This window comes from Chelmon rostratus, chromosome 18, assembly GCF_017976325.1.
Source record: "Chelmon rostratus isolate fCheRos1 chromosome 18, fCheRos1.pri, whole genome shotgun sequence".
NCBI lineage: Eukaryota > Metazoa > Chordata > Actinopteri > Chaetodontiformes > Chaetodontidae > Chelmon > Chelmon rostratus.
This window is the reverse complement of record NC_055675.1, coordinates 12,343,099-12,357,430: the sequence shown is the minus strand read 5'-3', so window position 1 is coordinate 12,357,430 and position 14,332 is coordinate 12,343,099. Positions and strand designations below refer to the sequence as shown.

The window sequence follows — 14,332 nt, the reverse complement described above, 5'->3', positions numbered from 1 at the left end:
ACCTCTTCATTTGAAATCAAAGAACACACACACACACTCAAACAACATGTGTCAGGATGACCAGTCATACACACATGCACACACACACACATTCTCTGTCTCGCTCCTCACCTGAGATGAAGGTAGTCGACAAGTCTGGAGACCATTGTGTCTTCACCAGAGCATGACCTGCTGGCCATGTGCCGGAGATGAAACACTGTGACAAGACGATTAGCAGGTCAATCAGATTTTGCTGCTCCTCCATCTGCCCCTCCTCTCCCCACCTCCCTTCCTCCCACCACCCACCTCCAATCCGCTCCATCTGTCCACGTCCACTCACATGATATGGCAGCATGTCATGTGCATGTGGGTAGATGTGGAGGACTGGATAGTAATTACAATTACAGTTGACCACCGGTTGCCAACCTGGGGGTCCCACCCCCACTATGGGTCACAAAAGCTTCATGGGGGGTCACAAGTCCTTCTTAATTGTAAGGGGTGGTTGAATATTTCACATCTTCATTGCATTTTGATTATTTTCTGCCAAAGTTTGACTTTAATGCTTCAACTTATGTTTCACACTGTGTTGAATCCCATCTATAAATGAGCAGGTCGCTGCTCTGGAGGCAGATCGTTCAAGTTCAGTCCTGGTGTTTGTTTAGTCGCCCTTGAACCAAAATACAAACCATGTCTTTTAACATTTTCTTTCCTTTGTCACCAGTTGAATTTAGCACTTCACACTGACAATAACAGTTTGCACCACTCAGGTCATTTATTTCACACTGGATCAACACAAAAAATCAATTATGCAGGAACAGTAATCCAATTACCGTCTGAATCAAACTGCAGCCAAGCGTCGGCATTCATTTTAAGAACAGAGAGCTCAGCGCAGCGTATCTGAGAATGAAGTGCCGACTCTCATGTGAATTTCAAATGTATCTACAAAGATACTTTTGAAATAAAAAATAATTCATTTTTATGATTATGATCTCTACAGGGATCAAACCCTGTGTACATATTCAACACCACAGCAAACAGTTGCTGTAACAGAATGTAACGCCTGGTCCACACAAGCACTCCATCCATATGAAAAGGGGGGGGGGCAGTTTCAGAGGGATATACGGCAGCTTTGCATCTAAAATGAAAAAGGTGCCCAAAACCAGAACAAAAACAAGAGCATGTGTCAGACTGTGGCAGCTGTCACACAGCCTTCAGAGCACAACATCATTTCTCAGCTTTTCTATCTTATTTTAATCTACTGTAAATGGACACCAGCAACACAATTTGTTGCCATGTTAACACCTTCTTGCGTGTTAATATCCTGCAAGCTTTGCAATTACAGAAATACTTCTGCTGCATTAATGGGTGAGCTGACAGGATAAATATGATGTAGGTTTTCTGTTTGGGCACTGGGTGCAAAAGAGTACAGTACAGTGGCCCTGAGGGTTTCTAACTAAGGACATTTATGTATGTATCAATGTAGTTCTCAACATGCTTTCAGCATACCGTGCACAGTACGGTCGCCTAACAGCAAGAAGGTCCTGGGTTTGATGACAACGAAACAAGCACTCCCAGCTGAGAAGTAGCTGTGTTTTGACCATCAGATCATCGTAGTACAGATCACGGTGTAGACAGAGTGCTGTCTAACGGGTCACAAGAGGCATAAATTACATGCCTTGTAGCAAAATTGAGCTCCATAATCCTGCTTTGTGACCCCCCTTGAAAATCAGATCAGTCCTGTTGTTATATTTGTTTGACCACATCCGAGCTGTTTTACCCAGAGCCAAACTTCCTGCACTTTATCTGTGGACTTAATGGGTGCTGGCTATAAATATTTATAAAGTTAGATAGAACTGCCCTCTGTTGATTCAAGAAGCTTTGTCACAAGACGTCTGAGAAAAGAATGAAAAAAAATTTAATTGATGGTCATTCATTAAACGACCCACTTATCATGTTGACAAAAGGAAATTATACAACAATATGCAACCTATTAACACAAACTGTAGAAAAAACATGAAAAACTTGATCACAGGGATCCTCTTCAAAACAGGGCCCCAAGATCAGGTAATTGATCAGGAACAACCATTAGGCCCTCATGAAGTCAGCTGAGCCTGAAGAAGATGAACAGTTGGTCTGAATTTGCAGCACTGGTGAGAAAATGTACCCTTTACTCTACAGCACACAAGAATTTAATTAATGAGGTCGGTCTTTCTGAAAAACTCAATCATAGGACATGTTTATCAGGACATTAAAATGGGGGCAGCATTTCTTACCTTTTTACATCTTTACTTGCCCCTCATGTCTCTGAACATCTTAGAGTACATGTCTTTCTGCTTGTCCAAGCTTTCTTTGTAGCATCTGAAACATGAAAACAACTTGTATCCACAAATGTCTTCAGAGTGATTTGTGTTACACTAAAACACCAAATACGCCACAGAACAACGACACACACTTTAAAGCAAAAAATATAAATTAATATATAAGACGAACTAGATTTAACCACAACACAATCCTAAACATGGCCTGCGACACACTAGCTAAGCCTTGTGTTAAGCCTAGCCAACTGCTGGAAATGCCTTTTGCTACGCCGTCTCTATTGAAACAAAATTCCAAACTGAAGCAGTTGATGATCACTTGTGGCCCCTACTGGCCATCAAGAGGAGCGATAAGTCAGCAGTCAGTGGCAACATACAGTACAGTAAAACACAGCAGTCCATAAAACAGGCTGTTCAAAAATTGTGAATCACTGCAACAAAGAGCTCCTTGAGCATAGTAGTCATAAATGTGCACATAAATATTAAGATGATGGGTCCAGTAGCATGAGAGATTAGCTGCAGACACACACACACAGAAATGTGTGATCTCCAGGCAAAATAATTCTGTTGCCTTGAAACTAATACAGCTGAAACTAATACATACTGAATGTGTCGACAAAAGTTCATCTTACATTGCCACTCTGCTCAGTAGGTTGTTGATGTCGCTGTCAAAGGGCTTCTTTGACTGAGCGGTTATGAGGAAACCCTGAGCGCTCTCGTACTCATGCAGCTCCATATATGCCTGAAAGAGATGACATCTGTATATGTTAGATAGATATGGAAGACAAACTGTTATCTAGTGTGTAAGCAAGTAGCAACATAGGGTCTGAACACTGCTACGAGCACATCGCTGTCATCACCAACCGTATCAAACTATTGCATATCTCATTCAGACTTAAGCGAACACCTCATCATAATGAATGTAAACAATGAACATGGCTATAGTTGGCACTTGCATCTGCCAAGCTAGCATGTTACAGCTATTTATGGCTGCAATTTCCCCGCTGTCCTTGTGTGACTAACTCACTATAGCTTTAGCAATATACATGCCTCGCCTTGTGAGAGACTGCAGTCATGTGCAATGAGTGTTTGCAGATAGGCAGGTACATGCCGTAGGTAGACAGGCTGGCAGGCCATCCAATCATTTCTTTTGGGCTGCATGAAATGAGTGGATGTATCACAGGCCTGAAACATTCAACATTCTTCATTCAACATTACAAACGTTATAGCCCGTCTGCAGCCTAACCTGTCCGCAGCGGAACAGAGCCTTTGTGTTGGCAGAGTCTATCTCTAAGGCTTTCTTGCCATATTTCAGGGCTTTGTGTGGGCTGGCCAGGCGGAGCTCAGTGAGAGAAAGGTTCAGATAGACAGGAAGCTGTGCTGTCTTTATCCTCTCCTTCTCTGCATCGCTCTGTGTCTCCCTGTTCCCCAGCAGCACCACTGCCTGTTGGCCAAAAATAGACCCCGTCACAAAATACTGTACAATTTCACATTTACAAGTACACATCTAAACATGACACCTCACTAAAATGACATATAATGAAAAACAAAGGCAATAAGTAACTAAACAGAATACAGTTTCTCTGTATTTAACACGCTTCAAGATTTACCTGTTTGTAGCGATCTTTGGCGTTTTCATAACGGCTCTGTTTGAAGCAACGGTTGCCAAAGCAGCGTACTGTGTTGACAACTTCGAGAAGTGTGGACAGAGGAACTGTGTTCTGCTCTTCCTGAAGACAGAGGAGACAGAGAGAAATGTAAAGTAGCCAACATCACAAACAGAGATCGACTAGTTTATCTACATTTTTTTACTTCCTTCTGCCTTATTTTGGCTATTTACAAAAATGTATTAGAAAAAGAGCAATATGTTATCGTTTCAAGGTGCATAATCATGTATTATTTGCAATGACTTAAAGAAGCAAAAATAGCAAGATTCCTTAGTTCTCAGTAACTGCACAAATGCACATGCATGCATACATGGATGAAACTATAAATAAATGTCCTGTGAGTCAAATTGCATTGGCATGCATTTGATGTAAAGTGGAACACCAACGCCAAACACAATTTTCTTCTCAGAAGAACAACCAGGCAGCTGAAGCCTCCCTACCGGACTCAGTGCAATAAAGTCATCCACTTGTCCCGAGTCGAGGAAGTCAAGGATCTGAACCTCATACAGAACCACAGCAGCAGCAGGAATGAATGGAGGACAACCCATGTTGCCGTATGCATACTGAGGCTGGAAGAGGAAACGAGAGAACTCTCCTTTTTTCATGGTCAAAAGACCCAGCTCCAGCCCGGCCAGTGTCACATCTGTTTGAATGACAATTTAAAAAATTGTGATATTTCAATCAGGGAGAAAGGTTGTATTTCTTTGATTATTTAAAAACAAAAAAAGAAAAATGGAAACATCATGTCTGTACTAACAACCTCTCATGTCATCTCCTCCTGCAGTTCAGGAAACTTTTGGCTGAATTGCTGTCACAGGACTTTAAGTCTCAGCATAGTCACAGAAGGCTTTCCAATTACTCTGAGGAGGACAGAACCTCATGCATTTTACAGGATCTAGTTAGCTCAAACTGTCTATTTTTGGTGATAATTTAAATCAGACATGTAAAGTGATCTTGCTGAAATATCACTATTTTTATATTAGATTTTATAGATAAAGATAAATGGTGTAAATTGGCATTTTTAAAAAGAAAATATGCCTTTGAAACCCGCTGACAGGTTGTGGGATTCAGAGGGTTAACAGGTAAATCATTGCTGATGACTGACCTCTCCCTAACTTCATCATTCGGGGGTACTTGAAGTTTGTGGTAGTTTCAAAAGGCTTGTCAGAATATTCCAGAAAACCAGAGTAATGGACTGTGACAGAAAAAGAACAGATGAGATTTGATTAGCCTTTTTTGTCTCCCGTGGGAGAAATCTATTTTAGGGATTCGAAAAACAGCAGTACGTAACAGGTAACCCACAGTGCCACAGACAGATCAATAAACACCAAAACATACACACCAAGAGAGATTATGGCAGAACAAAATTATTTGGCAAGTAACAACTGTATCAGGACTTTTTAGAATGAAATTGCATTTGTAAATACTCAATACTGAAGCATTCTGGGGTACAGGTGAGCCCTCTCCAGGTTGGACCACCTCCTTCAGGATCCCTCCATCTCCCAAGACATCGTTCATTTGCTGGCGAAGACGTTCAAATGGACTCTACAATGACAAGAGAAGCCTTGAAATAACTCCACACTATTTTCACAATCAAGTCAATCTGAAGCATTAATCAGTACATTCACTCTAAGAGTATGTCGAGTGCTACTCTTTGTTATTATCAAAGCATATACAAATTTATGAGGAGGAAAGTTAGTTATTATTGATTTTGTTTGTGTGTCAGATTGATGCAACTGCGCAACATTGATTATTTAATTTACAGTAGAATTTTTACTTTCCCATATCTTTGGTACATGTGCAATTTGTACACTTAAGCAGCTGCAAGACTGCTAGAGTCATTTATACAATAGTAAAACAGCTTTAAATAATTTCTATTTTACTGATGTGATTTGTTAAGGATAAACAGTTCCATATTTTCATTGCTTAATTAGAACCAATAATAATAGCTTTTGCCTCTGCTTCGTTAATGTATAGCATGCTTGTCTGTATTTGTTAGATAATTTAGTTGAAGCTATGCAAGAGAGAGCACACTAGTCTTTGACTGTGCTTATATGCTTATCATGCTTGTGTATGTTTGGAGTATTTTGTTACCATTTTTAATTTTTATATATGAAGAATAAAGTTTTCAGTAAATGATTGAAACAAAGAACATGGACTGCAAAGTTTTTATTGAAGCATGATTCAACTATATGCTTGGACCCTATAGCTGAAGTAGGGCTTTTCCAAGAAATAGACGGATCCACACAATAAAAAAACCTTCATATAATTACTGGATTGGTATTGAGTCAGTTGATATATGCTGAAGACTTACTTGTTGTTCACTGGGTTACTAATAGGCTCATTTATTAGCTTCAGACAAGACCAGTGCCAGTTTAACTCATCAATAATTACGTCTACTAAACTTTCCAGGCTGAAGTTAACTCCCTGTCACAACTCTCCATCCCACTCCGTGCAAGTGTCGCCACCCTTTTTAACACCACCTGAGCTAATTAGCACTTAGCCAGTTAGCTAACGTTAGCCACACTAAGCCCTTTCAACTTGCAAACATACCGGAGTCCTCTGCCGCTCCTCCGCGTTCAGTAACCTCCAGAGATTGGGAACCAACCCGTTTCCCGACATTTAGCTACTGGGTTGGTTACCTTAACTTATTTTAGCGTAGTTAAACAAGTGCTAGTCAGCTAGGTTAATCGGCAGTAAAAGCCACGGGCTTTGTTTTGGCACTCAGGTTTGTCACGTGACCTTGATAACCCTTGATAACAGGTGAGGCTGATCTGCGGTCAGTCCAGAGGTCCAAATACTGCAGTATGTATCCACTGACCGCAACTACTACCGCTGCATATATTAACTAATGCAGGATTCTTCTATCCTTTGTTCTAAAATACACAAATCAACCATTTTAACTAAAATATATGATGCTTCAAAACTACACAAGTTTTTCCTGTAGGATACACACCAACTGTCCTTCTGTTCAATTCTCTTTATTATGTATCTGTGACTTTGGGAACATCCAAATGTTTGGTTTGATCTGTGTATTTTTCTAAATTTTATTCTATTTAGATGTGGCATACGGTAAGCTATCAAATCATATAAGAAAAACATGAGATATGAGACACGGGAAATAAGAGGGAGGAAAGAAAAAACATCCTGTGGTAAATGTGTTGTATGCATGGCGACAATGAAAATATGACAACTGAGCTGCACCACATGAAGAAGAAGAAGAAAGCAGTGACAGTAAATTATCATTATTATTAATATGGCCACCACCGTACTTCTATCTGTTGTTACCTTGTACTGATAATACTAATACTCAGCAGCAGTCCAGGCCCCAAACAGCAGAGGGCGCTCCAGAGGAGTGCCTGAAAGGAGGATCAGCCATGAGTTTTTGGTTATTATTATTATTATTATTGTTGTTGTTGTTGTTGTTGATGTTGCTGTTGTTATTGATTGGCCAGATCATCCACTTTTAGTCAGGGAATCAACACACTGGCACACACATGCACACAGACACACAAAAAAACATCATTTTTTTGCAAGTATTTAATGTAAATCCAGTTTGAACCAGCATACACAACCACTAAAATCATTATGTATTTGTGGCGTCAATCTTATCATAAAGCTAAAAGTATATAGTTTTTCTGTCTGTTCACACAATTTTGTCTCAACATGCACACAGATGATTTAATTTCTCTTTGCTGTCTGAACAGATCAGGTCATTTTCTCCATCAGGCTACTACACTGTACACTCGGCTAAGTGACACAATCACAACGGCAACATTACAACTGAAATATGGCTGACTTAACCCACCATTGCTGAAATATCAGTCAGTGGATTTCTTTTAACTTTTAGCAGCTGTAAATCCAGTCTTTAACAGAATGCTACAGGTGTCATCTCTTCTATTACCTTTATCTTACAGTGAGGAGTTTGTAAAGAAACAATACAAAACAATATTTAAACTGTACAGAATGTGTTTAAAAAAACTATTAAATAGACAAAATTGGGTGATTTGTACAAGGAGGGATCCGACTATTAGCTAATCAACTAAGTATACAGTATATTCTTCATAGATATACTGTGGTTACTCAGACCAATGTTACCATGAACCTAGCAGTAATCTTTGAAAAGCGAATCCACTGGGATGTATCCGGACCTGAGATTAACCGGTAAGCCAGTTAAAAGCTTTCCTCATTGTGTTCGTTAGAAGTTCTGTAGTTCAGCTGGATAGACGAAGTTGCTTCTGAACAGTTTATAGGCCAGGAGCTGTCCTCCGAATATCATCATCACCAGGCCCGAACCTGCAGAGAGAGGGATTCAACGGATAAGAAAATGAGATCAATCAAAGGGAGGTTTGGAGACCAGCAGCTGTCCTTAAACAGCCCGAGTCCAAAGGGATACACTGTAGGAACAGAGTTATAGTGAGTCTGAGAACAGGAAAAAGTGTTCTGGCCAGACAGAGAGAAGGAGAGGGAGAGAAACAGAGAAGGAGTTTTTATGTTCTGCAAATGGGGACAGGAGACAGGTAGGCATACACGGAGAGAGAAAGTAGAAATCTTACCCAGAGCTATCCACCAGTGCTCAGCTGAGGGGAAGTCTGACATCACTGCAGAAACATGGAGACTGTGTGTGAAACGTATGAACTGCCTGCACATAAAACACACCTCACACATACACTTCATTTACAGGTAAAGGACAGAGGGAAAAAAAGGAAGCAAGGTTAGGATGTTTGGCCTCAAAATGTGTGCTGATCCTCTAAACTCTATTAATAAATAAATAAATAGACACACTAATGGACAGTGCCTGTGTGTGTGTGTGTGTGTGTGTGTGTTGTGCATGTCCATCTTTGAACTACAGCCACTCTTTCCAGTTACATAACAGGGCCTCCAATCCTATCAGCTGTTCCGCTCTATTGATCCTCTTTGTGTGCGTGTGTGTGTGTGTGTGTGTGTGTGTGTGTGTGTGTGTGTGTGTGTGTGTGTGTGTTTACCTGCTACAGTCATCGCGACATGCAGCAGCGTGACAGTTATGGCGTAATCCCAAACCCACTCCTCCACGATCCAGGCGAACACCAGCCCGCCCAAAACGTAGGTCACTTCTGTGGAAATTACGCCAACTGGAGGGAGGAAGAGAGCAAAGCACACGTGATATTCTGCCTCGTCTTTTTTTAATACGCCTAATAATCACACTTTGATTCACATCACGTCTAACTGTGTCAAATAGAAAAAAGCAACAGAGAACCGCAACAATAAGAGACATCAAATTGTCTTTTCCACGCTGCTGTGATCGTTCCTGTTGTTTGATAGATTGAAAGGTTTTATTAATCTTTCCATCCTTATCTGATCTTATTAAATATATAAATATAAAACTCAACTATGACCATTTTTTAATTCATTTTTTGAATGAAATATTACTTATTAATTCTTCCTCATTCATTCTTATTTAAGTTTAATTTTTATCGAAAGTCTTGCTTATAATATAATTTTTAGCTTTTTGAGTTAACTTTTATTTAATCTTTCATGCCAGCCTGTTTAATTGTACATTACTGTGGATTTTATTGCTGTGTTTATGTGTTTGTAACACTAATTTTAATAAATGCAACACTTTCTTATTATCATTATATTATTATGATGGACTTAAGTGATCAAATGTAGAAGTGGTCATGACGCAGCAGAACGGCCCTCAGTAGTAATAATGATCATCTACATTATATAATTGGATCTGTTACTGATGGATTTATGTGTAAGCAGCTTTTCATGTTGTTGCTGCTGGACCTGAAGCTACTGTTACTTTAATCTATAAGAGCGCTTCAGATTTTATAAGCTGACGACGTGTTACATTTTACGTTAAACCTAAAACTGCAAAGGAACTAGTAAATAGAGTGGCAAATCAATGTGGTGAACAAAAAGAACATGTAAAGCACATACAGCACTTGAGTAGATGTGCTTGTTTACGTTCCTTCGGTGCTACTCACCCAGGTATTTGGGGTTCTGCCATGATGGTTGTGTCGTGTAGTCAAACGGAGCCAACAAGCTGTTGATCTCGTGAACCCTAGAGAAACACCAGAGGAGGATAAACGACCTGATTTCGCTCTCTGTTGCTGCAGAAGGTCTCAGTGTTCGCGTGCGTACCTGAGCAGCCCGATGCAGAGGCTGACCACGATGTAGTAGAGAGAGTAGAAGCACACCATGCACATCAACAGATTCTGCAGGACGACCTGAGGAGAGGACGAAACAGCCACCTGCTGAGTACTGATGCCCCATGGGTGTGAGGGTTTTATTTTTCACATAAAGCTCTTGAAAGCACAATTTCACTTGACCTATATCCTGCTGCTGTATATAATGTATCTTCCTGCCAACATGTTTCCATAGTTATGTCATTTTTCCTTCACTTGACTGCTTAAAAAAGCTGAAATTACAACCCTGGGTGAGGCTAAACAGCAAAATTAATTACAAGCATGAGTCATTAATCAATGAATGGATGGAATTCTAAGCCTTTAGCTTTGGAAACGTCTCCCATTGACCATCTGCGGATGTTTGGTGCAAGTAAACAAGGCCATAACAGAGAAACCAAGAAAACAAGGCTATAAATACCAAGAGAAACATAAACCTTCATGTTAGTGATTTTAATCTGACTAGAAAACTCGACATGTGGAGATATTTACTGGCAAGACCGCATCATTATTTGATGCCTTGTGTGCATCCCACAGCTAACAGAAAGTCCTCATCCTCTCCTCCATGTTCCCCGTTTCCTTCATGACCCAGAAAACTGACGCTCATGACAGCAGCGAGCAGCAGACGCTCGCTGCCTGCTCACTAACGTCTCCTTTCATAGATGATTAGCTGCTGCCTTTACAGGAAGTGGGTCACACGACACCCTCAGAGGAGACATAAAAGACCCCTTCTCACAGCTGACATTTCGGCTTACACAGGGGTAACTAATTATGTTACTAATGGGCCACGTTCCAGTCAGGTGTGCCGGCGCCAGGCCATGTTAGCTCGCTGCCTTTCTCGCACACCTTAATGGAATGGAGCCATTGTTAACCTTATTAGTTACACCTGTGCTTTCCCTGCTGTTACAAGTCAAACATCTGCTCTGATGCAGACCACAGATAAGACGAGTAACAACTTTCACTCCACCACCTGCTCAAAGCCACACGAATCTGTTGGACTGGAGTAAAACAGTTGTGTTTAATGTCATATACAGTGACTATAAGGGCTGCAACTAGGAATCATTTTCTTTAAGGATGAGTATTTCTAGCAGAGCCGCTTGCGTGGTCTTGCTGCCTGATGACTGATTTCAACTCTACTGCTTCAAAACGCGTTTTCTCCAGATTTCTTCGATATTGAAAACGAACAGCAGAGTGAAAAAAAGCAACTTTTCAAAGCACTGCAGCTGTATCATGGCTGTAAATAGAAAAATACACCTTTAAAACTATTTAAATTGCGACCCACATTGCACCTAAACCACGTGCGATCTAGTCCTGCTCTGGTGACACAGCCATGAGGATCCGGGTGCGGCTGAGCTTATGCTAATACTCTCAGAGACAGCTAAACGCCTTGGCTAGCTCCTGGTTTGTTGGTCAGACTGTATTAAACTGTTCTAGAAACCAGCTTTAAATTCAACCCTCAAACCTGGTGAGTTTTGGTTTCGGTCTGATTGTCACATGCAAACCTCATGAACTATTCAGTTAAATGTTAATTATGACTGTAATGATGTCACAATTAAAACAAGAGTCAATTAGGCCTAATTGGTATAAGTTGTCGGATGTACTAAAACCACGATAAAACTGCATGTAGCAGATAAGAGCAATCACTTAATATTACATGGAATAAAAATCTAATTTATGATCATAAGTAGCTATTAGCTCCATCAGACATATTGATAAACAGCTCGCTGTGCACCGAGGCTCTGCTGCCTCATGACCCTCTACTCTAGCACACTTTGCCCGTCACGCAGCGTCCTTACCCAGGTATCACTGGGTGTAGTCTTGAGGGAGAAGGGTCCATGGCGTTTTATGAGTGTGAATCCACAACAGCGACAGCAGTAGTCCAACAACATGAATGGCTGCTAGTCTAAATGAGAGAATCTAGGCTACATGTGTGGATACTTATGTGTGAGGGAGTATGTTAGAGGTGGAGGAGGAGGGCTGGATTAGAAGAAATGGGATTACTACTAAGAAGTCTGAGTAAATCCTAAAAAGGGATAAAGGTGAACATACTCTGGTGTAAGTGTACACACATTCACATAAACCCAGATGAGGGAAGTTGGTTTTGAGAATAAATAGTTCAGGAGGCGCTTTTACTGTCTCTCTTCCTTTTGTCTGTGTTTTTCTGCCTTCTTGCCTTCCGTCTACTGCATTGTTCCTTTTTCCCTTTGCTGCTTCCCTTCTTTCGACCATCCTTTCATCTGTTTTTTCCTTCTTTTAGTCCTTCTCCTTTGGTGAACATCTTGTTTTCTTCCTCCACATTCTGCACCTCCTCTCTTCCCTCCATCCTTCCTTTATGGCTTCTCCTTCTTCAAATAAATTTCAAAATAAGAGTGTGGAGTAGAGCAGAAATGGTAGATCGATTGATTAGTTAATCAACAGAATATTATCCAGTTATATGTTGATAATTGATTGATCATTTGAGTCACTGTTCACACATTTGCTGGTTTTATTCTGCCTTAGTTGATAGTGAACTATACATCTTTTGGGTTTTACAATTTGAATGTGTCACCTTTGGCTTTTTTTTTTTTGTTTTTCAATTTTCACTATTCTCCAATATTTTAAAGACAAAACAAATTACTGCTAATATAAAATACTAAAAATAACCCCCAAATCAACTGTTTACCAAAATAATTGTCAGCTGCAGGCCTGGTATAAAGGCATTTTTCACAGTGAAATCAACTGACTAAGCTCCTGATACCAACATCTACTTCACAAAACAACCAAACATGACCTTTACATGTATTTCGAGGGCATGACTGGGTGAATCTTGCTCGCATTGTTTTTTTTCCACCTCAGTTTTGATCTGCGATTCAACCTGAAGTCCAGCTCCTGAGAAATCTGCAATGAAACATCAGCAGAGCATGTTTCCAGTGTTGTCTGGCAGTTCTTCATGTGAACATTAGGTGGTAGCAGAGCCTCACACGCGCAGGGAGAACTTAATCCACCAACCAACGAAGAGGCAATACAAGAACAACAGATGATAAGAGCCACATGCACAGGACTGACAGCAGCAGATAAGATGCTTCCTGGTGCACCATTCACATGTCCAGATTTCTGATAATGGTGCCATTAATCATTTCGCTCCATGTTTTATTTCAACTCTGAGATACCCAATGAAAGGAGATCAGAGAGGGAGCATCTGCACATGACGAGGCCGATAAGAAAGAACAGAGGCAGAGGTTGAGTGCAGAAATGACGACAGCACAACATCCCCGTCTCCCTCCAGAAATAGCTAAAGAAAGTCAACTCGTTAGCGTCACGGCTTGCGTATGTCTCTGGGTGTGTGGAACAGCACAGGCACGTGCACCTTTGTGTGAGTGCGGGGTTGACTCTGCTGCCACGGTAACCTGCATCATTGTAACCATAGTGATGGAGAGCAGGAGAGTGGGGGGGCATACGTAGAGCAAGGTAGGCGTCATAACTATTCATCCCTGTGTGTGTGTGTGTGTGTGCGTGTGTGTGCGTGTGTGTGCGTGTGTGTGCGTGTGTGTGTGTGTAGCGGTACATTTTATTGCTATAAAGCTCACTAATCATACAGATTTCTCTCTTTATACCTCTACATATTGTATATATGATTAGCTTTAACTTTGATGTTAAAGTCAGATGACTATCCTGCAATGCTACAATGTTGGTCACTGTATTTCACGCTGTCATTCGCTGCTCTGTGTAACTGCAGTAATGAAGACACATAATCACAAACACTGCATACTTGCACACGTTCATCAGCTTGGATTAAAGGGATAGTTCCACATTCGCTGTCTTGCTGAGAGTTAGATGAGTTAAATATGATGCAATGAAGCAGAGCAGTCTGCAGAATTCAACACTACTATACAGGCGGGTTGGTTGGACTGTATAAAAATAAAATTCAGGCTACAGTTTGTTTCCAATGTTACAAGAAAGTTACATGAGGTGGAGGAGTCTTGCTGAGCACAATTTAACTTGTGTCAGTGTTTAGCCCAGATATCAAACCCACATGAGTTTGTATGTAAAACTAAAGTAAAATTAATGGCTTTTAGTGGGACAGGCACAAGTTCTGTTTGTGTATTCATCAGCTGCCGCCACTATAGCTGCATGAGAGACGAGAGGTCTGAGGGTCTTGAGGTGAGAGGTCTGCAGGGCCTAAGGTGAGCGGTCTGAGGGGCCTGATGAGAGAGGTCTGCAGAGC

General features: G+C 40.8%; 2 protein-coding genes across 2 annotated transcripts; both read right to left on the bottom strand.

Annotated features, from left to right (window-relative positions):
* Positions 1 to 1,610: 1,610 nt before the first annotated feature.
* Positions 1,611 to 6,583, bottom strand: fkbp6 (FKBP prolyl isomerase 6). Its single transcript, XM_041959207.1, has 9 exons — positions 6,515 to 6,583; positions 5,389 to 5,506; positions 5,067 to 5,156; positions 4,402 to 4,604; positions 3,905 to 4,024; positions 3,541 to 3,738; positions 2,927 to 3,036; positions 2,253 to 2,337; positions 1,611 to 2,090 (listed from the first exon to the last, which is right to left on the bottom strand). The coding sequence occupies exons 1-8, from the start codon at positions 6,581 to 6,583 to the stop codon at positions 2,265 to 2,267; spliced, it is 981 nt and encodes a 326-aa protein (XP_041815141.1). The 3' UTR covers positions 1,611 to 2,090; positions 2,253 to 2,264.
* Positions 6,584 to 7,518: 935 nt separating this feature from the next.
* tmem244 (transmembrane protein 244) lies at positions 7,519 to 12,059 on the bottom strand. Its single transcript, XM_041959191.1, has 6 exons — positions 11,925 to 12,059; positions 10,088 to 10,173; positions 9,931 to 10,007; positions 8,947 to 9,072; positions 8,518 to 8,562; positions 7,519 to 8,257 (listed from the first exon to the last, which is right to left on the bottom strand). Exons 1-6 carry the CDS (start codon positions 12,015 to 12,017, stop codon positions 8,160 to 8,162), a joined length of 525 nt encoding a protein of 174 aa, XP_041815125.1. The 5' UTR covers positions 12,018 to 12,059; the 3' UTR covers positions 7,519 to 8,159.
* Between the last annotated feature and the right edge of the window lie 2,273 nt (positions 12,060 to 14,332).

Excerpts from the sequence above, each read along its gene's own strand:
- tmem244 (XM_041959191.1), bottom strand. The coding sequence starts at position 12,017 with ATGTTGTTGGACTACTGCTGTCGCTGTTGTGGATTCACACTCATAAAA. Across the intron at positions 10,008-10,087 it reads CTCTGCATCGGGCTGCTCAG|GGTTCACGAGATCAACAGCT; the intron begins GTACGCACGCGA and ends GTGTTTCTCTAG. Across the intron at positions 8,258-8,517 it reads GCACTGGTGGATAGCTCTGG|GTTCGGGCCTGGTGATGATG; the intron begins GTAAGATTTCTA and ends CTCTCTCTGCAG.
- fkbp6 (XM_041959207.1), bottom strand. The coding sequence starts at position 6,583 with ATGTCGGGAAACGGGTTGGTTCCCAATCTCTGGAGGTTACTGAACGCG. Across the intron at positions 5,157-5,388 it reads CCAGAATGCTTCAGTATTGA|TCCATTACTCTGGTTTTCTG; the intron begins GTATTTACAAAT and ends TTTCTGTCACAG. Across the intron at positions 4,025-4,401 it reads ACTTTATTGCACTGAGTCCG|GAAGAGCAGAACACAGTTCC; the intron begins GTAGGGAGGCTT and ends CTCTGTCTTCAG.